Source organism: Cheilinus undulatus, linkage group 16, assembly GCF_018320785.1.
Source record: "Cheilinus undulatus linkage group 16, ASM1832078v1, whole genome shotgun sequence".
Lineage (NCBI taxonomy): Eukaryota > Metazoa > Chordata > Actinopteri > Labriformes > Labridae > Cheilinus > Cheilinus undulatus.
The window spans coordinates 45,854,490-45,879,236 of NC_054880.1; the positions used below are offsets into that span (position 1 = coordinate 45,854,490).

The following is a 24,747-nucleotide window of genomic DNA, read 5'->3' on the forward strand; positions in this document are numbered from 1 at the left end:
CTTTGGAGAATCTGTGGGCATTTGTGTTTGTGTGTATTGGGCTCAAAGTTCTCATGCACACTGTATTAGGGGCCAGCTGGACTGGTCTGCGCTCTACACATGAGCCTGATTATGACTCAGTATTGCATTACTGACATTCCTCCATGGCGCTCTCTTTGCTCTCTTCTATTCCCCTTTCTTTCCCTCCTCTCTTTATCTTCATCTCCCTTTCTCTCGTCTCTCTCTCCCTCTCTAGAGGTTTGGCAGATTTGCTGAGCAACCACCTCCCCCTATCCCTCCCTTGCTACCCCTCCCTTGACCCCCTCAGCAGAGCTCAAACGCCTGACACGTGATCCGTACAGCTTCAGATCGAATCACCCCACTGTTTTCTTTCAACTGCCCTTTCTGTAAACCTTAACCGTCATTGTGTGATACACATGTTGCTCTGGTCCTAGCACTCATGCTTAGTATTTCACATAGAGCTGAGGAGCAGCAGGAGGAGGAGAAAGAAGATAAGGGGGGATAAAGGAAGGGGGGTTGACATTCAAATCGTCGGGCAGCTTGTAGATTTTTGGATGCTGTGTGGTTTTAGTGATCGTAGTTTGCTCTTTCTACTCATGTGTGTGAGTGTGGGTGGAGGGGTGGGTTGTGGGCGTGTTTTGGGGGGAAAGACTGTTACTTTTGGTGCGGCGCCATCAGTAAAAGGAGCTGACAGGGATCGTTTTTTGGGGAGGGGGGGGATTAGAAGGCAGCCCTGAAGATAAGAGCACAGAGTACGTGACAGGTAGCAGCTCACCGTTTAAAAATCCCACACTGGGTTAATCCAGAGAGGAGGTGAGGGAGGAGGGAGGGAGGAGAGGAGCGGCGGCTCATACCACTCCTCGCAGCTCAGCCTTTATGCTGCCCAGCACGAGAAGAAGGGGCAGGCTGTCTCTCCCTCTCTCACTCTCGTCCTTCCTCTGTCCCTTCCTCCGTCCCCCCCCCCCCCCCTTTTACCTCTCTTGCATTCTCCTTGCCAATCTGTCCCTCCCTCTCTCTTCCTGACTTCCTTCCCTCCTCTCCTGTCCTTCTCCCCTCCCTCTTTCTCCCTCTCTCTCTGTCTCTCTGTGTCACTGGAGAGCGTCTCAGTGTGAAAATGCCATCCTGCTCTCCAGACTGTTGCCTCTTTCGGGCTGTGGAGGTAAGAGACTTGTGTGCATCTGTGTATTTCTTTCTTTCAAGGATGGTTGTCTCGTGCTGTCTGTGTTTGAGAGTGCATGTGTGTAGGAGTGTGTGTGTGAGTGTGTGAATGGTTGTCAGCTTGCAGCATAAAGGACCTCTGCAGTTTTCCTCTTACATGTTTTGGAAACTTTTCTCAAACAAAACTCCTGCGTCATGAGATGACTTTTTTCTTTTTATCGTGGGCGTGTAAGGAGAGAGGAGGGATTCTTCTGGCTTTGCAGTGGCAGAGAGTGCTGTGACGTTGTTTCTTGGTTGCATTTGGAGTCTCTCTTTGCGTTGCTGTGCTGGTCGTTGAGGTATTTTGTGTTATTCCTAGGCCACTGTAGGTCTTGTTTTTTGTTGTTTTGTATGTTTGATTGAATTTTCTGTAATGCTCCACCCCTATCCGGCCGTTGCCCATCACCAGCTTTGTGCTTTGTTTCTGTAGTTTCCAACTGTTGTTTCCTGGAGGTCTGGAGTGTGCAGGGCAGCAGAATCCCTGCTGGGCACATGGATGTCATTAGGATATATATGATAATATACATGGGGCTTTTTCCGATAGAGTTACGCACACTGGCTTCATGTTTTTGGTCTTTTTAGTGTTCTTGGGTGTTTGTGTTGTGCTACATGTAGGGGTAAATCTCCTTATAAGCAGCGGGTGTATGGTTATCTCTGCAATAACAGAATTGCACCCGGTTGTTTTGTGCCCCTTTACAAAATGGCTCAAAATGGCGCAACAATGGGAGGTACTCCCGCTTTAAACCGCTGCTTCAAGATGTGACATTTTTAACGACAAGATGTAAAGTGCAACGCGACGTTTTCTAAGTGTGAATATGTCACTCACACATATTTGCATGTGAAAGGGATTGCGTGCACATGCAGGTAGATTTGTTATTGCAAATATGCGTGAGAACAAATTCAGTTGAACTGTGAAGAGAAGTGAGAGCCTGGCCGGCCGCCCTTTCCTGGACGTCATTTGTCTTTTTTTAAAGGCGTTTTCATGTTGGAGTTTGGAGCGAGGACTTTTCATGAATGGACTTAACATGGAGGTAAAACTTGCATCAGATGCGCTCCAATATCCATTCTATTGTTCCGATTCACATGACCTGAAATCAGGTCATCATGCCTTCTGTGCACTTTTACACTTTCTCAACATTACCTGTACTGCATGTATGTGCAAACTCTGACCATTTTCCCATTTGTATTCAGATAGTGAAGGTGTGGAGCGAGGATGGAGCCGGCAAAGTGGTGGAGATCCCAGCGGACATGACAGCAAAAGACGTATGCCAGCTCCTGGTCTACAAGAGTCACTGCCTGGACGATAACGCCTGGACGCTGGTGGAGCACCACCCTGTCCTTGGCCTTGGTAAGGATCTATGTGTATGTAGAGGATAACTGGTCGTCTATAATCATGTGATTCATGGAAGGAATAGAAATGATTCTTCTAAGGGCATCTGTGTTTGTGCAGTGGTTGCACTGACCTAGTGCTGTATGTAAGCTGGTTAAACAGCAGTACAAATCTAATCAGAAGCCTTTCATTGTGTACATTTTTGCAGTTTTTCCATGGCGCAGACTTTGATACTAACTTATCATAGATCTCAAAGCTTCATAAGGTTACCTGAGAGTGTGAAAAGGGCATTTTGCAAGTTTAAAAGTAGGTGAAATGAGTTCTTAGCCTCTGTATGTCTCTGTACGTCTACAATGGAGGGTTTTTAGAGGTATCTCTTCATCGCAGGTGCGTTTCAGTCTTCCAGTTGTGTGTTGTGAGTCTTTATTTCCTTTTGTGTGTCTTTGCATGGGTGTGGATACTCTCTTGTGTGTGCCCTCTGTGTATGTTCACTTGGGCATGGCACAAGTGCTTGTATGCCTTCTATACAGCTCAGGAAGGGGAGTGTGGAAGCCGTAGGATTAAGCCTTTTCCATGTTCTGCTTGCGTGCTCGTTCCCTGCCAGAGTTCGTCTGGAGGAAAAAGTAAGAGTAATGCTCTGCTCCTTCACCTTATCTGTGCAAAGATTAATTAATTTATTTATTTCTCCCTCTCTCTCTCTGGGTCTGCCTTTGTCCTCGGTGAGGTTTTCCTACGCCCAAGTCTTATTTTTAGAGTCAAAGGATTGCTTTGTGCTTTGCTGCTTGATCTGCGATTCTGAAAAAAAAAAAGAAAAAAAAAAAAAAAAAAGTGCACTGTAGAGATGGAATGTGAGGTGAGGAGAGGAAGGGAGAGAAAGAGCGAGAGATGAAGGGAGAGAGACAGAGAGGGGGAGAGAGGGAAAGATTGGGGGGAAGGGTGGAGAGGCCTGGACTAAAGCGTCATACCAGAGCCACAAGGAACCAATCACGGCTCTCCGTTGGACGAGCCCCTAGCCTTCCTAACCAATCAATCTTTTCTTAACCCTCTACAGGAAATTCCCCAGCTTGCAGCCAGCGTGCACACATTCACCTACACACCCATACACACTCTGTCACACACACACATAGCTCATACTTATAAAGAACTCACACATTTCCACCCTGTAACTGCAGCCAGAACATTTTTCTCTGCAAGAGAAGTCCTCACAGTTTAGCCGGAATATTCCCGTGTGTGGGTTTGTGTGTGTGCTGTTTGATAAAACATGAACGATAAAGTCATGTGAGAGAGAATCAGAGCTACAGCCTGTGTGCTAGCATTTCACGTGAGTAAGAGAAGATATTTCTTTATTAGTCCCACAAGGTAACCATCCAAGCTGAGTTTGAACATCCTGCCACTATCAATTTCTAATCTGTTTCACTCTGAGATCACATGACTTCAGCTTCAAAGAAGAGGAGAGTCTCTCTCACACACACACACACACACACCCACCCACACACACACCCAAATGTATACCAGTGATGCACAGCGAGCAGGTCAGCCTCTGTGTGAGCTCTTAATGTGTGGTTTTGTGTTTGACTGTGGCTTGTACTTTACTTATGGCCGTGCCACTCAGCAATCAGCCTGAATACATGACATCATCTTCCTGCATTCCCCCCAACGCCGCGACTAGCTCGTCCTCTTCCTCCTCCTTCATCTCTCAGCACTTCTTCACCTTTACCTCATCCTCTCCTGCTTCTCCCCTCACAGCCCCTCCTCACTTAACCTCTCACTCCTTCAGCAGCAGTCCTTGCTGTGTCATTCTCGTAGGGCTGTCAAAAGATAACCATTTTAATCATGATTATCCTAGGATTTCTGTAGTTAATCATGATTTATCACATTCTTTTTATGGCATTTTAAAAGCCCACTATTTTGCATTTAGAACTATTTTAGTATCATTTTGGGTTTTTCTACATACTTAACCCTAAAAACCTACAGGATCGCCGGCGCTCCATTTGCATATCGATTTTTAACCTTGGGTAGAATTGTAACCAAATGAGATAGAGCAATAATTCTTTTTGCATATAAAACCAAAGGAGTAACACTAACATATCACACATTCAATGTGTTCCTGAGTACCACTTCCCTCTAGAAATATCCTTCCTTCTTTTGCAGAAATGTAGTATAAAGAGCACACATCAAAAACAACATAATATGATATAATCCTGGATATAATTGTGTTGTTTTCTTGCAGGCTATAAGTCACACTTGTGATTGTTTCAACATGGTCTTCCACAAACATACATAGGCTCAACAGTATCTGGCACACTTAGAGATTTGATTGCACTACTGTAAATAGTTATTTTTTTAAAAAGATGCTGTCTTTTTGCACATTGAGCACAAATTAATTTTATTTTTATTTCTGCGACAGTTCATAAAGATGAGTGTATTTCAAAAATGACGTTATGAACACACTCAAAATCATTTTTTTGTGGTTTGAAATGATCTTCTGCAAATTTTTCACAATCACAATTTTGAGGGATACAGCTATGATGTCTCTGTGTTAATTAAAATGTGTTTTTTTTTTTTTTGCTCTTTTGAGCAATTTAATTTTTACTATAGACTTAATCACATCCATATAAAAATTTGGGTTCTAAGGGTTGTTGGCACTACAGCGTGTAAAAATGTAAAGATATGCTCTGGCGGACTTGTTGTATGACAGGTCATAAAGGGTTAAACTAAGTGTAATGGACTTCCTGTTTGGACACAGAGCTGCTTTTATAGGTAGCTTGGAGATTTAACTGTAACTTAACCGTGGAAGAAGGAACTTGTTATGGATTGAAAACAAAAGAAAGTGAAAAGTAAAAAGGTAAATGTTTAATAACAGGCTACAGATGACTTTTGACATGTCCACTAAGGCAGTGGTTCTCAACATGGGCGTCACGAGACACTGAGAAGGGGTCTCAGATGCCTTTAGAAAACTAAGAACTAGGGGTGCACCGATCGATCAGCTAAGATTGGAATCGGCGCCGATTTCCTTAATTTGGGGGGATCGGTGATCAGCTGATACTTGGATAAGATTGGTGGATAAGGTCGGTTTCATATATGCCTCTACCTACTAAGATGTGAAAAATGAAAGACTAATGGAACTGATATAATTTAGTAGTTTGGGCAGCAATGCTCTAAACTTTTCATTTATATTTGAGAGAACTACCTCATGTGCAGTTAAAACAACAAGTTTGTATTGTTTCACTGGTATTGTTCAATGTTTTTCAATAAAATAAGATTGGAACATTGAAGGTGTATGCTGTCAGTCATAAAAAAAAATAGGTATCGGCCAAAATCGGAATCGGCAGGTCAGGCTTTTTAAAGATCGGTGATCGGTGATTGGCCAGAAAATTGCAATCAGTGCACCCCTATTAAGAACATTTTTACATTTTCCACTTTGCACTTTAATATTTACACTTTAAATTCATTTTTGCCACTTAAAAACCGTATTTGTGACTGTCAAACCCATTCTACCACTTTTTTCTGCCTGTTTTTGCCCCCTTTAAACCAGTCTGTGTCACTTAAGCTTAATGTCGCCTCTGTTGATCCATTATTGCCACTATTAACCATTTATTTATGCCCATTTTAAATAGATTTCACTATTTGTTATGCCCATTTCTTCCAGTTTAACCCATTCATCCATCCATTTTCTATACCGCTTATTCTGTTCCGGGTCGCGGGGGGCTGGAGCCTATGCCAGCTGTCATCGGGCGGGGGGGGGGGGTACACCCTGATTGGTCGCCAGTCAATCGCATGGTTGACATATAGAGACAGACAACCAGGCACACTCACATTCACACCTACAGGCAATTTAGAGTCATCAGTTAACCTAATGAGCATGTTTTTGGTGGTGGGAGGATGCCGGAGTACCCGGAGAGAACTCACGTGTGCTTGGGGAGAACATGCAAACTCTGCACAGAAAGGCCCTGGTCGGGAAGCGAACCAGCGATCTCTTCCTGTTAGGCAACAGTGCTAACCCCTGTGCCGCCGTGCCACCCGGTTGAACCCATTTCTGCAAATTTATGCCTGTTATTTGCCTCACTTAACCCATTTTTGCCAGTTTAAACTTACTTTCCTCCCATTTTCCACCTACTTTGCCACTGTAAACCCATTTCGGCCACTTTGTTAACCCCCTTTTACCACCTTTTATTCCCTTTTTTTGCCACTTTAACTCATTGCTTTCATTTTTCCTCTTTTCTAAATTTTTTTAACCATTTGAACCCATATCTGCTACTTTTAAATCCCATCCCACCACCTTCTTATCCAGTTTTTGCCATTTTTAACCCATTTTATTTCTGTTCTCAAAAAAAGGGATTTACATTTTTAAGAATGCTATTAACTACGGCACAAAAGAATAAAAAAATATTTTTTCTATTTGATAAGAGTTTTTATTATTCTGGTTGAATATAAAATATGGATATCACAGCTTAACTTTACAATAGACCATGGTTTTGCTGACCTCCATGGTCCCAGTTTGGCTGGGCCCTGGAAAGCTCTCCCATTTATCCTGCCTTATGGGTGGCCTTGTCTGCACATGACTGTAGAATGTTCAAGGCTGTGTTCACCCACCTTCAGCCACCTCTGGCACCTTTATTTTGGGGGTCACAAGCTGAGAAAGTTGAGAACCCTTGCACTAACAAACAGTAGCTTAAAGGAGATGTGGAAGTGGCTGAAAGGACAAGTGAACATGCGAATATCACGGTTAAATTAATTAATTAATGAATGCATTTTTGGATCTGAGTTAATGACAATTGCTGCAGTTAAGCTTGACGTCCCTAACAACTGAGGATAATTAGTGATGTAGCAGTAAATTCTAATAATGGGTTATATTTTACACCCAGTTGGCGAATCTTAAAAACACCATTGCAGTGCACAGCACCATCCAAATGTAATCCTCATCCAGCGGTTTGCAGGGAGGGCGTCCACTTCTAACTATCATAAATAAACCTAACACAGTTAACCTATTGGCACCATAAAAGATTACGAGATGAAGACTCATTTTCACAAGACAAGCAACAATTTCCTTTAAATCCAGTTTCTAAATAATATTTTCATTCCAGTAAATGACAGTAAAATAAAAACTGTGCTTGAATATTTTATGGCGTTTTTTCTCCTGCGGTGAGAGGGCAGTTTACAAAACCGATTACAGTGAACTGTAACAGTGAAGTGAAGGTCCTTTGCTGACAAGGGCATCTCAGAGAGTACGCCCTCAGTGTTAAAAGAGGAAGAAAGGGACAGGAAAACATGCTTATTCTGCAGCATAAGGAGCAGTAAAAAGAGGAGTTTCTTGAAATGTGTAATCTGAATGTTAGTAAAAATTTTCAAACCAGCAGCTGCACAGTGGTGCAGTGGTCACCACCATAGGAAGGTTCCTGGATTGATCCCCTCGGGACAGGGTCTTTCTGTGCAGATTTACTCTTGAATGTGTGGGTTCACTGCGGGTACTCCGGCCTCCTCCAAATCCAAAAAAGCTTTTAATGTTAATGGATGACTCTAGATTGGCCATTAGCATGAGTGTAGCTGCTTGTTTGTCTCTGTATGCCTGCCCTGAGTATAACTAGTCAACAGTCCAGGAGTTACCCACCTTACTTGCCAGGGATAGTTGGTATCACCTCCAGGGGTCAGCCTTCCCGTGCAACCTCCTCAGATATGAGTAGATAGATGATAGGAATTCACTTCCTGAATAAGTCTGGATGCCAAAATGTGTTGAGCTGTATGTTTCAAATCATGCTCTGTATAAAGAACATGCCAGTTTGATAAATATGTTTAAAAATATGTTTAAAATGTGTTTACCTTTGGGGAAATGTGAACACGGTTTTAGTGACTGAGATGATCTTTTCTTGTCCTCGTACAGAGAGATGTCTGGAGGATCACGAGCTGGTTGTTCAGGTTCAAGCCTCCATGAGCAGCGACAGTAAATTCCTCTTCAGGAAGAACTACGCCAAATATGAATTCTTCAGGAACCCCCTGGTGAGCCTCCTGCACCCCCAAGAACTAATTTCTGTGACTTCTTCAGTGAGCACTCAGACAGCTGGGATTCTGTTTCCAGCTTTGATCATTTTAGGATAGAGTTTCTGATAGCTGAAATCTCATGCTTACATCCAGAACCTTTGACATTTGAGTTTTTCATTCAAAATACACCTGGCAAACTGTTTTTCCAACTTAATATTTTCTTCGAGAGGATTGTAAACCCCTCTGTTACGCTGAAGTTTTTCTGTAAAGTCATGCTGGCATGTTAGTGGGGCCCAGTTTGTCAGAATGATCTACTGATTTGATCGTTTATGCCATCCCATCAGAGAATCATGTTTACACTCTACATTACAGCTAACCTCCTTAGAATGGGAACATTTGCTGTTCAACTCTCATCAAGCAGAGAAAAATGGAAATTTCATCAGTGTTTTAACAGTTAAATCAAGTATTATGACATCAAATATTCTCCTTAATCAGAAGACATCAATCTTTGAGAGAGGACTACACTAACCTGTTTAGTGTTCTCCTCTGCAGCTAAGCTAAGAGCTCTGTGGGGCTGTGTTTAGTCTAAGCAGGTGATGCCTGCTATCACGCTAAAAGTAGCAATGCTAACGTACTGAAAATAGCAATGCTAACAAGCTTAAAGTAGCAATGCTAACGTGCTGAAAGTAGCAATGCTAACATGCTGAAAGAAGCTATGCTTACATGCTGAAAGTAGCGATGCTAACATGCTGTAAGCAGAGATGCTAACATGCTGAAAGAAGCTATGCTAACATGCTGAAAGAAGCTATGCTAACATGCTGAAAGAAGCTATGCTTACATGCTGAAAGTAGCGATGCTAACATGCTGTAAGCAGAGATGCTAACATGCTGAAAGAAGCTATGCTAACATGCTGAAAGTAGCGATGCTAACATGCTGTAAGCAGAGATGCTAACATGCTGAAAGAAGCTATGCTAACATGCTGAAAGAAGCTATGCTAACATGCTGAAAGAAGCTATGCTAACATGCTGAAAGTAGCGATGCTAACGTGCTGTAAGCAGCGATGCTAACATGCTGAAATAAGCTATGCTAACATGCTGAAAGAAGCTATGCTAACATGCTGAAAGAAGCTATGCTAACGTGCTGTAAGCAGCGATGCTAACATGCTGAAAGAAGCTATGCTAACACGCTGAAAGTAGCGATGCTAACGTGCTGTAAGCAGCGATGCTAACATGCTGAAATAAGCTATGCTAACATGCTGAAAGTAGCAGTGCTAACATCCTGATGTTTATCAGATATTACAGTTTACTTTGTGCAGCATCTGTTTTTATGCTAACATCTAATAGCACTGATCCTACATTAGCAGCTGAAGCTGACAGGAATGACAGACGTTTATGACATATTTCTGGTGATAGGCTGGGTTGAGCTGGAGTCAACCACATAGAAGCAGTGAATATGATGCTATAACGCTAGCACTGTGAGAAACTTTTAGTGTCATACCTCGATCTGTTAAATCTAGTTCCATAGTTTTGTTGTGCTGTTTAGTTCTTTAGATTGTTTAGCTTTTTATAAGATTAACAAATGGGCATTCATTTCTGGATGAAAAGCCCAGCGTTGTTGTGTATCAGTCTAACTTCCTTAAGCAACGACCTCTTTGTGTTGTCTCAAAAATATCTGTCTGGTTTGCTACTTTCTCCTTTTGCTGGTGATTTAGAAGACTCTCCTCTCCTTTCACTCTCCTTTTTAGCTCCCTGTAAGTCTCTTTGAGTGTGAGCAAGAATATCGTATGCAAAGCTGGTCGTCATTTTCAGACCTGCATTTGACAACCAGCATGTCAGCGTCAGCGTTGTTTGCATGTAGAGTTTTGAGCTGATGTGGACTCAGCGTGAGGCTCTGATGTTACGTGCTGGCCGGATATACCATGACATTTTTGCTGTGGTGATTTAGGTGTGTGTCAGAGCCAGCAGGTGACCTCAGCTCTGTGGTAATGAGCACAGTAAAACACCAAAGTGCTGGCCACGGCCTGTCAATCAAGCTAAGAGTAGCACTGCTTGCTAAAGGGGATTACATCAGCGGGTGAGATCATACTGCATCTACTCCGAGGCTAGAGTGCTCTCTCTCTCTCTCTCTCTCTCTCTCTCTCTCTCTCTCTCTCTCTCTCTCACCCCCACCATCCTGCCTCTGAGCTCTTGTGCTCATCAGACACACTCACACACACATGCATGCACAGAACGTGAGCCGTATTCTGCAGAAAGAAACACGACCCCTCTCTGAGCTTGCATATGCACTAAGTGCTTTCTAGTGCCTGTCTCTCTCTCTCTCTCTCTCTCTCTCTCTCTCTCTCAGTCCGTTTTTCTCTGTGTTTTTTCTATCCAGAACTTCTTTCCTGAGCAGATGGTGGCTTGGTGTCAGGAGTCTGATGGCTCAATCCCTCAGTCACAGCTCTTACAGGTAACCTAAAGTAACCATCCTAATAAAGGAGAATACTTTTAATCTTGATCATACAGTCCAAATTCATTTTAGAAACATATATCCCCAAGTGTTTTACTGCTGACCTCCAGGGAAATAGAAACATTAGTACAAAGTTGTCAGAATTTGGCTGCAGACACATAAACATTTGTGAGATGTACATCCAGTTCCTTTGCTCAGAGTTTGTGAGAGAGATACTGCATGTTTGCTTTTTCAGAACTTTCTGAACTCCAGCAGCTGTCCAGAGATTCAGGGCTATCTCTACTTGAAGGAGCCGGGACGCAAGTCTTGGAAGAAACTTTACATGTTCCTGCGTCGCTCTGGACTCTACTACTCCACTAAAGGAACATCCAAGGTCACCATACTGATTACTCAATCTTTAGACTGTATGTAGGTCACCAGTGAACTTTGTGTGTTGAATAGTTTGGAGGGTTTTTCTGCACACTTTCAGAATATTTTGCTTTTTGTAACATTTCTTTGCTGCATGATAGTTTGAAAAAGTCATCTTTGAAAACCTTGCTTTATAAATCTGATCTCAGATATGTTTTTAAACATCAGATATCATTCTTAAAAAAAAAAAAAAAAATTTGTTTTCATGTTGCATCAGCGAAAGCCATTTTGGTATAAACGAACATAGAACAGATGAGGACAGGGACACATAGTACCCATAAACACAGCCAGACACACAGAACTGATGATAAAAAAGTGTCTGAATTTGTGTTAATACCATTTCCTCCAATATTTTCTTGTTTTGAATGTGTAAAGGTCATTCTCTCTGCACTGCAGAAAAGTCTATAATGTTTGTAAGAAGTTTCACAGACGGAGGATTCTAATAAAGCCAGCATTTGCAACCATGAATATCTTAAAGATATGCATCTATTTTACTGAGCAAATAAGAAATTAAATGGTGTTCAGATACAGACAAGACCAAAAAGCATGAAGATAGTCTGCAGACCCCCCACACCCCTCCAGCGAGAGAACTGTGTGCTCTGATTTCTGATTTGGGGTTTATTTTTCCCCATTTTAACACCATTACTCTCCTACAATTGAACAGGAGCCTCGACACCTGCAGCTGCTGTCGGATCTGGAAGACAGTAACATCTTCACCATCATCACAGGAAGAAAACTCCACAATGCTCCGATGGACTTTCAGTTCTGCATCAAGGTAATTCACGAGAGAGCACTGCAAATTTCAAGTATTTTCTGCTGATAATCGATCCAAACCAATAATTAAATCTGCAGGATTAAGTTTAGCTGATTCTGATTTTTAATGGTTAAAGGAAGTATTACAAGATCTATTTTTAAACATCATTGTAAAAGATGCTCCTGCTTCCTTCCAGCATATCCTCAGTCTTTTGCGTGTGCGTGGATATTGGCGTGTGTCTGTGAGTGTGTGAGCGTGTATCTCAGACCTGAGGGTTAAAAGTGTCCTGCAGGGTTTCATACACATACTCAGCACTGTGTGTCCCCCTCCAGGAGTTATCTGTGGTGGGTCACCTGCTGATCTGGGATAAGCCCAGCAGGATAAGCCAGGATGGTACAGGGAATCTGGCCTGACTAACCACCTCACCTCTCTCTAACGCTCACATACACACATGGACACACAACCACCGGTGTGTCAGATGCTGTCAGCGGGGGTGACAGTGCAGGATTTGGTAAAGGATTTTACTTGGCTAAAGGGGTGGCTGGATTGTTGCTATGGAGACATGAATTAATTTATCAGTGGGGTTGCATTTAAGGAGCCATTCGTCCTTGTTACTGATGGAGGGAAAGGAGAAAGTCTGTGCTGTGGCGCTGATAAAGCCGTACCTTTGGGACTACAGGAGGATATGTTATTTCTTTACAGAGACTGCTGTCAAAGACATTCTCATCTTAACGTTCCTCATTATTTACATATTCTCTTTCATGCATTTTAACTTTTAACAAAGACCAAACCTTTCAAGGATGCAATTTGACCGTTATGTCATTTAACTGAATTGGAATGATTATTCTGAATCTGCAGATGCTTGATGTCTGTAGCATTGATTTAATGAAGTCTGGTGGTCTGCCATTATACCCGGGTACAGTAAACCCTTTGGCCCTTAAAGATTAGAACCGTCGTCCTCAGCTGGTCCAGTCATAGAACCCACCACAGCCTCCGTAACGGGAAACTGCGACCCAGATTTCCAGAATGTTTAATGAAAATCATGCAGTTAGGACCTCAGATGAAATAAAACATGTGACCAAACAAAGAGATGAAACTTACAGTCGTTTTGTCCAAAGAATTTAAGACATTTCATAGGAAAACCAACTTTCTTGTAGACATTCCCATCTAAGGTAAGGACAACTAAGGCTGTCCGCACACTACAGGATTTTAAGCCCAATTCAAGGCCAGATTTGTCTCCCTGACTATAGTGGGGGTATCTCAAGTGGAGGGAAATGTTTGTTCGTCTGAATGATCCTCAAGTGTTTGGTGTCCAAACGCGTTTGATATTTACAATACTAGGTCCTAATGCCTTCATCATAATACCCTCAACAATCAGTGAGAGCGAGCAGATCAGGTAGCATCACCAGACGAATGAACCTCCACGACTGTACTTTAATTTCACCTCTGTGGTCTCCTGCATTTTTAGATCATTTAAGATTTGAAATTGTCTAGTACTCGGCCAGCCTTTAGGCCGGCTCAGACTACACGAATTCAACCAGGTTTTGGGCTGACTGCAATGTTGCTAACCTGACACGCCAGATGGATTGTTTTACACATCCATCTGGTAAGCGTTTGGGAAAAGGCAGACTTTGAAAAAAGACTTGGAGGGTGATTGGATGGACATTCTGTCTGTCACATCTTTACGGGCCAATCAGAACAACTAAACACGTGACGTAGCCGCTACCGAGGAGTAAACTCAATAGAGAGCAGCATAACGCGAACCATGGCGACTGTGGACATGTCAGTACTCGATTTTTGTTGTTTTTGAAATGAAAACAACTCACTGCTGTTCTTTGTTCTTCTTTTAACGAAGAAATGTTATCAACTTCTGATAAAGCTGGCACTTTAGCAGCATCCAAGCTAATCTCTTCCACCATAACAGCACAGGCCTCTTGTTTCTGCTGTGCCTGAAAGTACTGCCCCTTGACGCTGTTTGGTCCTGTCACTTTCTAACTGGGCCCAAACTGTTCAGACTGGAGCTTTGCAAGATGGATTCACCAGTGAGAAACACAGAAATGGGCGTATCTGTCTGCTTTGCAAGGTTACAACGTTGCAGCTCATCGTGAAACCTCGGGCCAGATTTAGAGCGTCCGGAACGACAAACTGTCTGGTAGCGGGACATAATTAACAACACGTCCAAGACGCTGCAACCACAATTCAACAAGACTAGCATATCAGAAATGTTCTTACATGGTCGTCTAGTTTGACACTCTGACCTGATGTAAATGATGTGAATCCTGACGTTTACCAACAAGAGAGCATTTGCTCCTTATCTTTGCATCATCATTTTAAAGTCCCTTCTTTTTCTCCCTCCGAGGAACTATTTTATTTTACTTCATTAATGCTATCACATGCATACCTTAAGTCCTAGCCCCATATAGTCCTCCTCTCCAGACATCCACCATTGTTATCCATGCTTGTTTCTGTGAACTGGTGTTGTCAGCATACGATGAGCGGTTGGGATCACTCTTGTTGTGTGGCCAGGCTGTCGGCCAAGACAGGGCAGGATTTTAGTCGCACAGTCTGACGTGGTGCCATCATCAGTGACCAAAAAATCATGTAGTCTGAGCCGGCCTGTGGTTTCAAGAAAACAACAAGAATTTACTCCCTGTCCAGCAAACCAGAGTAAAACACAGCATATCTACATGTCTGCCTATAGGACTTTTTTTTCCAGGAACCAGTTTGCACCCACTGAAAACTTCCCAGTAGCCCACTTTTGGGTCCTGACCCACCAGTTGAGAACCACTCGATTAGAGAAAAGAAAGAAATAGAGAAAGGGAGGGAGAGAAAAAGGGCTTTCCTAAAAGCATACCTGAAAGCTTGGATCTCAAAGCCTAAAATAAAAAGACCTTCTCAACAATAGCAGGAGTTTAGGCATGATTTAGTCTCTGTGGTACCTATCAGACCAAAATGAGAGGTGACGTTATTGTTGGAACACTTTGGTGAGCGTCACTGAGAGGGATTGATTAATCAGGTCTAATCATATTAAAGAGTCTGCTGTCAACTTGGCAATAGTGCTTTTGAATGCAATGCAACAATTTTGAGAAATAAAGCACTCCTTTTCACAGTTCAGAGACTAAATTTGTGAAATATTTAAATGCATGCTTTTGATTTAGCACACTCCCTTAATCTGATCTGTTTAGTCAAATCTTTGTTGGTTTTGATCCACATGTTTATGAATTTGTGTAGTTTATTGCACATTTGTAGTTTCCACTATGTTATGCTCTACTGCAGTGCTATTCTAATAGATTTTCTGCAGGTTTTAGAATCCTTACAGAGCTTTAACAGTGATTTAAAACCAAAGTAATGCTTTGTGCTTAGAGCTGAAGAGTAGATGTGATGTCCCACTGACCAGTCTGAAATAATCAGGGGTGTGTAGACTCTGTTGCCTTGACCTCATGTCCCAGAAGAGGATTTTCATGTTCAAGTTAAGGATGTGGATCTCATTAATTAAATGTTCTGCTGTGTCTGCTTTATGCTTGTCAGCCCAGTAAAGTGACGAGCGACTGTAAGGAGCTAAAGATGCTGTGTGCTGAGGACGAACAGAGCAGGACCTGCTGGATGACGGCCTTCAGACTGCTCAAAGTACGTCCCTCACTTTCATACGTTGTTCACATGGACTTGTTTGGCAGCGTTGTTAAATATTCCATCTCTTGTTTTCTCACAGTATGGGATCGTACTGTATCAGAGCTACAACGTTCCCCAGCAGAGAAAGTCTAATCTCCCGCCTTTCACAGCACCTGTGGTGAGGATCTGCTCTCTGACATCATCTTCTTACAACCCTGCTCTAATACCCCCTCTCAGCCCAGACCAATCCACATTGATCCATTAATTAGCTGATGGTTAATTGAAAACCAGTTCACTTTGTGGCCACCTTGTGCCTTCTTAAGAGAAAACACGCAACCCTGGGCTAGATTACCTTTTCCATTTTGCATAAGACGGATTTGCAGACATGACTTTCTGCTGAAACGATCGCAGCGCTGTTGACTTTTGTTAATGAGGTAAGAGTAGTGCTGTGTGGTGGAAGGTGTTTGGTCCAGATTCAGGTCACACCGGTCCGTGAAACAAACAGCAGTCTATGACAAAAGTACATCCCACAAGTTACAAGAAGGAACATTTATATAAGGCATGCCGTGTGTGCAATCTTAGAGGGAGGCATGCACCTGACCCTTTTCAATATTGAGCTACATTTAAGCTTTAATTGTTTAAAAAGATAACAAGTTTAAGTATATGTTTGTGAATTATTGTGTTAAGATTAACTGATTATTGATTTATATACTTGTTTTTTTTTTATTTTTATTCAGAAAAGTATGTTTTTCTTTTTTATAAATTATAAAATACTGTCTTTTCAGAGAGAGAGCCTGAAGCAAAGCTTAATTTTCATGAATTTGTATATGTGTATTTATAATTGTAATATAAAGGTAGAGCAAAGGCTGATGGGTAGATGGGGTTAAATTCCCTTTAGGTGTGCTAAAGAGGCCACAGAGCAGTGACACTCAACGTGAGGCTCTGGAGCCACATGTGGCTCTTCTGTTATAAATTGTGGCTCTTTTATGTCTAAATTTGAAATATTATTCCCCCAGGAAACCTTTGAAAGGGAAATTTTGACCTCATAAATTATCCACTGCAAGTCACATTAATCAGTTTGTTGCAACACTTCTACAGTAGGCTTTACTACTATTTTTTGCCTGTCTCCATTGCCCTTACTTGCAATTTTTGCTGCTTTAAATCAATTTTTGCTGCTTTAGCTGATTTTTGCCTCTTCTTTTTGCCACTTTCTGTCATTATTCGCCACTTTAATCTCATTTTTGCCATTTTCATCTCTTTTTGCCTCTTTTATCCTACTTTTTGCAATTTATATTTTCCCCCTTTTTCCCATTTAAGCTGACTCTTGCCATTAAATGTCACTTTTTCCCATTTTTGCCCATTTTTCCCACCTTTTTGCTGCTTTTTGCCCATTTTAAGCACTTTTCGATCATTTTTTTGCCACCTTATTTGCCACTTTATGACCTTTTTTGCCACCTTTAACACATTTTTTGTCACTTCTCACCCATTTCTGCCCCTTTTCGCTCCATTTTTGTGACTTTCCACTTAGTTTTTGCCATTTTATGCCTATTCTACCTTGGTCACCCATTTTAGCCACATTTTTTCTGCTTTTCAACTTTTTTTTTTTTTTTTTTTTTTTTACTAGTTTTAAATTATTTTATTGCCACTTTAACCCATGTTTTTAAACACTGTTCACCACTTTGATTGTTCTTCAACAACTGGGACAGTGGCTCTTAACTGGAGCAGGGGGGTTGGGTAACACTTAGATGCCTCAAAAAAAACTACAAATATTTTTTTAATCACAAATTTGCCACTTTACACCAATTTTTGCCATATTTTAGCACATTTTTGTCTCTTAAAACCCATTTTGTTCATTTTAGACCCTTTCCACAACTCTGTTTCTGCCACTTCTGAAAATTCTTGCCACTTTCTGCTTTTTGTCACCTCTGTTAACCCATTATTGCCGAACTTAAGGGGATATTTCAGGGTTTTTGAAGTTGGGTAGTATGAGGTGCTTGGCTATAGTAGTGGCGTTAGCCTCCAGTGATTTCTGTGAAAGTTGATCCTGTGGTTATTACGAGCTCAGAGAGATCCACGGCATAATAGTTGTAGATGGGAATGTTTTACCGTCGTTTAATTGACCCCTATTTTAAATACTGGACAGACTGAAGCAAACGAGTGTCATCTGAGCAGGAGAGGCAGCAGAGACTTGGGCATTTGTAGAGTGACTGAAGTGGGTCTGTGTGCAGACAGGATTTGTCATGCCCCAGTGAGTGTGTCTGGCTTGTTTGACCTCTCACCCTTGTCTACCCCCCTCCCCCACCCTCGTACACCCCCCTCCCCCTACTCTCGACCCACTACCGCCCTCCATCTATCATCCTGCCCCGTCACGTCACAACAGAGGAGCGTATCTGAAAACTCCCTGGTCGCCATGGACTTTTCCGGAAGGACTGGCCGCGTCATCGACAACCCTGTGGAGGCCCAGAGTGCTGCCGTTGAGGAGGGGCAGACATGGAGGGTAAGAACATGGATCCAGTTTAAACTTTAAGATAGATAAATCTTCAGGAAGGAGTCCAAATATGAGCAGATAGAAGTCTGGAGTTTACTAGAATCATCACAAAATAGCTTTAGCTTTCTGTCAGATTATTATACTTCATGTACTGTGACTTTCCTGGCCAGTCTATTTATCTGCCTCATTTATCAAAGATCCAATGAGGCCAAAGCAGTTGTTGAAAACTGCGATAGTTTGTAACTACTGAAAAGCGTCAACTCTCAGTGCTCCACTTAAAATAACATTTCCTTGTGTTTTAGTTTTATTGTGTTTCCCTGTATCTGAGGCTGGGTTTGAAGGACTCTTTTGCTAAATGTTGCTCATGTTTCCTTTCCTTCACATAGAAACGGAGCCAGCGTATGAATGTCCTGGGCAGTCCCAGCCCGCTGCACCCATCATCTCTGAGCACAGGTATGATATCTTAACCTCTTATAAAATACAGCCCTCACTAGGCAGGACAGAATTGTATATGCAGTATTTTCTCGTCAAAGGCAGCTGGAATGAAGAGGTACGTTTAAGCCCCAAAGAAAAGAGTAACGCTTCAATTGCAACAAACATGAGCGGCTGTTTAAAATTTCTTTTGGTTACATAGAGTTAGTAAAATTACTGAGCCATCAAAAGGAGTCAAAAATCTCTCAGCTGGGAAGGTTCAAAACCCCAGCTCCTGCAAGACACTGAATGCAAAATGACTTCCTGTAAAGGGAATAGTACTGTTGGGCACTTTCAGTAACAGCCTCTGCCTTCAGTCTCGAGGTAATCTGTTACTTTAAGGCTGTTAACATCCATGCATGCTTGACATGAATATGTGGACATTTGCAGAATTGGATATGCACATTATTAAACCAGCTCCTTGAGTAAGAGCAGCATAATACCATATAATGTGGTCTATTCAAACCAAAGACATACATTTTCAGAACACTAAACATTATGTACACATTGCCATGTGAAACCCAAACATACCGCCTGAATATAGAGCTATTATCTGCAAATGTATAAATAGTTTTGCAAATGTGTGCACAAATCCACAAATGTCTGAACAGAGCTGCAGATGCAGCAAATGAAGATTTGCAAATCTGTAAGAGATTGATCTTATTGCTAACATCCCACGGCTCATACAGCGTTGTTTTGGTGATTTTCTGTTCTGGAAAATTGGAGCACAATGAAACCCTGTCTAGTACAGATGGTAATTTAACCACCACTGTGATACAATTCTGGAGGAAATAAGTCATTATTTTCTTCACTCTTTCTATGAAAATATGAACAATAACAGTATAAAACAGCAATATATCTCCTTTCATGTTGACATTATATAGAGCTTTACTAGGTCTAACCCGCTGCCTTCCTGTGATGCTATGCGATGAGGAAGGCAGCCTTGCCTGTGAGCCTGCCCTAAGAGGCCAACAAAACCCAGTGCTTGAATTTATGGAGCTGAGTGCACATTTGCAGATCAGTTTTCTGAACCACAATAGACTAAGTTGACAATTACAGATTGTTCTTCACATGTGCAGATTAGTGCACACATTTATGGACCTTTGAAATCTTTTTACAGATTTGCAGATCCGTGCAAGCATTTACTGTTTTGTGCACACATTTGCAGATCTGTGCACGCATTTACTGATTTGTGCACACATTTGCAGATTTGTGCACACATTTGCAGATTTGTGCACACATTTGCGGATTTGTGCACACATTTGCAGATTTGTGCACACATTTGCGGATTTGTGCACACATTTGCAGATTTGTGCACATATTTGTGGATTTGTGCACACATTTGCAGATTTGGGCACACATTTGCAGATTTGTGCACACATTTGCGGATTTGTGCACACATTTTTGAATGTGTGTATGCATATTTGTGGATTTGTGCACACATATGTGGATGTGTGTACGTATATTTGTGGATTTGTGCACACATTTGTGGATGTGTGTATGCATATTTGTGGATTTGTGCACACATTTGTGGATGTGTGTATGAATATTTGTGGATTTGTGCACACATTTGTGGATGTGTGTATGAATATTTGTGGATTTGTGCACACATTTGTGGATGTGTGTACACATATTTTTGGATTTGTGCACACATTTGATAATCTATGCATTTGCATATTTGTGCACACATTTGCAGATTTGTGCACACATTTGCAGATTTGTGCACACATTTGCAGATTTGTGCACACATTTGTGGATTTGTGCACACATCTGCATATTTGTGCACACATTTGCAGATCTGTGCACACATTTGTGGATTTGTGCACACATTTCAGAATCCACCTATGCATTTCCAGATTTGTGTACAGATCTCTGTACGCATTTACGAATAGTTCTGCAACATTAATAGCTCCATACTGGAATGACAGTGATGATTTTAATCAGAATGGACAGAGTTTGAACATAACCATGGCTTTTTGTCTTTCCTTCAGTGATCCACAGGACGCAGGTTTGGTTTCATGGTCGTATCATGAGAGAGGAAGCCCACAAAATGATCATACAACAAGGTCAAGTGGATGGGTAAGTCAAAAGGCTTTACATTTCCAATTGGTTAGGTTTGCAGTTTCATCACAAATTGGTTTTGTCTGATATGCAGTAGAAGACTACAGGAAAAGGGAGAAAAGTAAGGAGAACCTTTAGACTAAAATTCCATGGATAAATTCAGAGAAAATAGAGACAGCACTGCTGCCAAGGATAGTTTAGCACTCTAAAAAGTCACTGTCTAAAATGTCCATTTCGCTAGACAGCTTTTACCCAGTGGATTAAGATAAGGTTCTCAAAAGGTCAGAGCTTCCTAAACTCAGGCAGTATGTCATCTAGACACCCACCAAAATGGAGTTAGAGCAGTCCTACATGTACAGAATATTTCCTCCTTTTCGTGAAGCAGGTGTATTTTTTCTCACCAGTGCTCTCTGTTTCAGGTTATTCTTGTTGCGGGACAGTCAGAGTAATCCAAAGGCATTCGTGCTCACCTTGTGCCACCACCAGAAGATCAAACACTTCCAGATCCTACCAGTAGGTCCCATTACTCAGTGCAGTTACATTACACAGCAGGACATATGCCATGCTGGCCTCTGAGAACAAAAGGCAGATCAAGCCCTCATCTTGAGTGAAATGACATATTTCACCACTGATGATGGTAAAACAACCTGATGTTAAGTTTCAAACTCCAATCCCTCTTTGTGCTTTCATACTGAGCTTTAAAATTTATGTTCAACAGACACTTTTTATATTTTACTGGAGATATGTCCAAAATATTAATTTTTTTCTTTCTTTCTTTCTTTCTTTCTTTTTTTGGGATGGAAGGTCCATAGAGCTGTATTTCTATCAGATATTAAGGAGGCTGACATACACTATATTGACAAAAGTATTCACTCACCTGCCTTGACTGTCACATGAAATTAAGTGACATCCCATTCTTAATCCAGAGGGTTTAATATGACGTGGGTCCACCCTTTGCAGCTGTAACAGCTTCAACTCTTCTGGGAAGGCTTTCCACAAGGTTTAGGAGTGTGTTTATGGGAATTTTTCACCATTCTTTCAGAAGTACATTTGTGAGGTCACACACTGATGTTGGACCAGAAGGCCTGGCTCTCAGTCTCCGCTCTAATTCATCCCAAAGGTGTTCTATGGGGTTCTGTCTCTAGTGCTCTAGAGTCCAGTGGCGGCATGCTTCACACCACTGCATCCGACACTTTGCATTGCATTTGGTGATGTATGGCTTGGATGCAGCTGCTCGGCCTCTGTGCACTCTGACCTCAGCATCAGGGCTTTCTGACTGCCATGATACACATCTCTCACATACGGAGAATCAAGAGAAGAGAGGGCCTGTCTCTTTTTCCACATGCGGTTCTTGCTGTAGCAAATAAATACATCCAAATCGGTAGAATAGAACTGTATCTAAATGACTCTGCTGAAGGCCAAGAGTTGAAATGTGTCTGTTTAATAAAGCTGTTCTCTAAGCTATTAGTGAAGTTTTCTGTTTCCACAGAGTTTGGCATTTCTTTGGAGAAATTCCCTTCTTCCAATTCTTCCAAGCACAGTTCCACTGAATTGAGTTTGTTGTAGGGAGATTTATTGACATGCAGCACGCCTGGTATGAAAGCCAGAGCGGACCAGCAGCAAAACATGCTTCCAGCTGAGGGATTTCTGATGATGACTAACTGATGAGATAGAGACTAACCTAAACTGTTTTAATGTTTATGTTTGAAGTCAACATGTCTGAAAATGTCACTGGTTCCTTTTAGTAGTCTTAACTGCCCTATCGTGGTAAACTAACCTCTCTCTCCATCCGTAGTGTGAGGAAGACGGCCAGGTGTTCTTCAGCCTTGATGATGGCGCCACAAAGTTCACAGACCTGATCCACCTGGTGGAGTTTTACCAGCTGAACAGAGGAGTGCTGCCCTGCAAGCTCAAACATCCTTGCACCGCTGTGGCCTTGTGATACTCCACAACCCTGACACCTTCACCCCTTTTTGCACACCTCTCACCCCAGAGATCCTAACCCCCTTCTGCCCCTCTCTTGCCACCACAAGGAAGACGAGGAGATAGAGAAAGACAAGTCAGGTTTGGGGTTTTTGAACTACTCGGCAAGAACCAGCACCGGGTGTTTGTTTTTAGTGCACCCGTGCTTTTCTCAGCCTTAGCGTGGTTGAGATGTTTGAATGGGACGTTTTTGGACCGCTGAAGCATTGCAGATTGTGGACCCAGCCGTCGCCCAAACTCCTTTGTTGCCATGGAGACGAAGGAGTTTGTCATTGCCATTTTGACCCTAAAAACAGACCAATAGTTGTGAAAACACAAGACATTTGAAATTCGTTCAGCAGGTGTGCTGTGGGTCTCCCTTCCTCAGAGTCCCTAACCCCCCCTCCTCCAGGCATGATAAGCTGTGGTGCTGGCCCCACCCTTGCCACTCTGTGGCCACGATGGGCACAGAGCGCCACCCTCTGACTTCCTCATTGATCATCAGGGATGGACGAGAACTTCACTGGGTCTTATCAAACCTGATCCAGGGGTATTCTCAACCTGTGCAGTCCAGTCTGGATAAGCTGACACCCTGCCCCCCCGCTCTCCCCTCTAAGGACTTGATGCTGCCACTCTGCTGTGTCCTGTCCCACAATCCAAGCTGGTGCAACCCTGACCCCGCTTCTCCTCCTCCTCCACAGAGGCTCCGAGAAAGTTGGGAGAGAAAGAGATGTAGCTGAAAGAAAGCTAGCAGAGCAGCGGAGAGGGTTTGCTAAAAGGACAGAGGAATGTTAACCAGGAGCGCCGTAACACGCCTCTCCTGTAGAGTTGATTACTTGATGTCATTTTAATGCTGTTTTATTACTGTTGATTCAATGCAGAACTAGTTTTGCACTCCCAAGCGGACAGACGACAGCTGTTCTCTCTAGCTAAATGAAGCTGCCTTCTCTCCGTTCATCTTTATCCAACGCCCCCACCGACCCCTCCCCTTCTGAAAAGCATGCATGTGAATTTCCTTCAGTTCTGATTGGATGATAGTGGCATGGGAGCAAAGAGAGCCACGGCTGATTATGCAGTGCCTTTCAGACAGGTTTGGGAACATCTTGGATCCCTGTGTGGCTTGAACCAACAAGACCATGTTTTGGTAAAACGAATGTGCTCATGAACCGCCTGCAGTGTGTTAAGACTATGAGGAGGAGGAGGCCGACTGTTATAGACTCCTCAAAGTTCATCCACCCCATGACTTCTACTATTACAGTTTTTTTTTGTTTTTTTTTAATTGAAAGGGTGAAATTGGTCGGTAAATTCGTCTTTGAATGTTATTTTCTTTCCCTAAGTCTGTCCTGGGCCTGCTGCTCACAGTTTATTGATCTTTATGTGATGTAAATGGGTTGGAGCAGTCGTTTTTCCAATTCCCCAAACACCAGAAAAGACAAATCAACAAAAGCACTCCTATTATGTTTTCTTTTGTATTAATATGTAAATGAACAAATGACTTGAAATGTGAACTCAGTCGACTGTGCATCCATGCACAGTTTATTGGGATTCACTCGCCTTAAAGTAAAAATTGGGAGCCTTGTGTTTGAAATCAAAGCTGTTTAAAAATGCACATACCCATCACAGATCACAAGCAGCGTTCAAGATTGAACATCTTTATTGACTATCTTGTTGAAAGTTTGAGATGAGAACATTGATCTCATGTCTCAGTGCTTAAACCAAAAATCAGATAGTCGCTATTTTCTTAGCTTAGCATGATGAACCAGCAAACCTGGCTCTGTACAAACAAGATCTTCATCCTAGCACCTCTGAAGCTCATCATCAGGGTTCAAACAGAGGGCTTCCTCTGTGAGGGACGCTGTGATTCCTTTAGCTAAGCTAAATAGCAGCTAAATGTTTGTGACTCTTTGTTTTCTTTGACACATCTCTCGTTTTATTAAGTAAAACGAACGAGGTATCGATCTTCTCATCAAACTTTTGGCAAGACAGTCGATGCCTCATCAAATCTCTCTCTCTTAAAAGCAGAAATCCCCTTCAGAAACCACC

At 42.2% G+C, this 24,747-nt stretch overlaps 1 protein-coding gene across 2 annotated transcripts in view; it reads left to right on the forward strand.

Annotated features, from left to right (window-relative positions):
• LOC121524148 (growth factor receptor-bound protein 10-like) overlaps positions 1-24,141 on the forward strand; it is a 95,535-nt gene extending 71,394 nt beyond the window's left edge. For both annotated transcript variants that reach the window (XM_041809394.1, XM_041809395.1), the window contains 12 exons: positions 2,389-2,545; positions 8,406-8,521; positions 10,877-10,951; positions 11,187-11,324; positions 12,024-12,134; positions 15,642-15,740; positions 15,823-15,900; positions 18,103-18,219; positions 18,597-18,663; positions 20,673-20,760; positions 21,162-21,255; positions 22,538-24,141. In XM_041809394.1, the coding sequence (XP_041665328.1) occupies positions 2,389-2,545; positions 8,406-8,521; positions 10,877-10,951; positions 11,187-11,324; positions 12,024-12,134; positions 15,642-15,740; positions 15,823-15,900; positions 18,103-18,219; positions 18,597-18,663; positions 20,673-20,760; positions 21,162-21,255; positions 22,538-22,684 (1,287 nt within the window). In that variant the 3' untranslated portion in view covers positions 22,685-24,141. The remainder of the gene's footprint in view (positions 1-2,388; positions 2,546-8,405; positions 8,522-10,876; positions 10,952-11,186; positions 11,325-12,023; positions 12,135-15,641; positions 15,741-15,822; positions 15,901-18,102; positions 18,220-18,596; positions 18,664-20,672; positions 20,761-21,161; positions 21,256-22,537) is intronic.
• Positions 24,142-24,747: the final 606 nt, after the last annotated feature.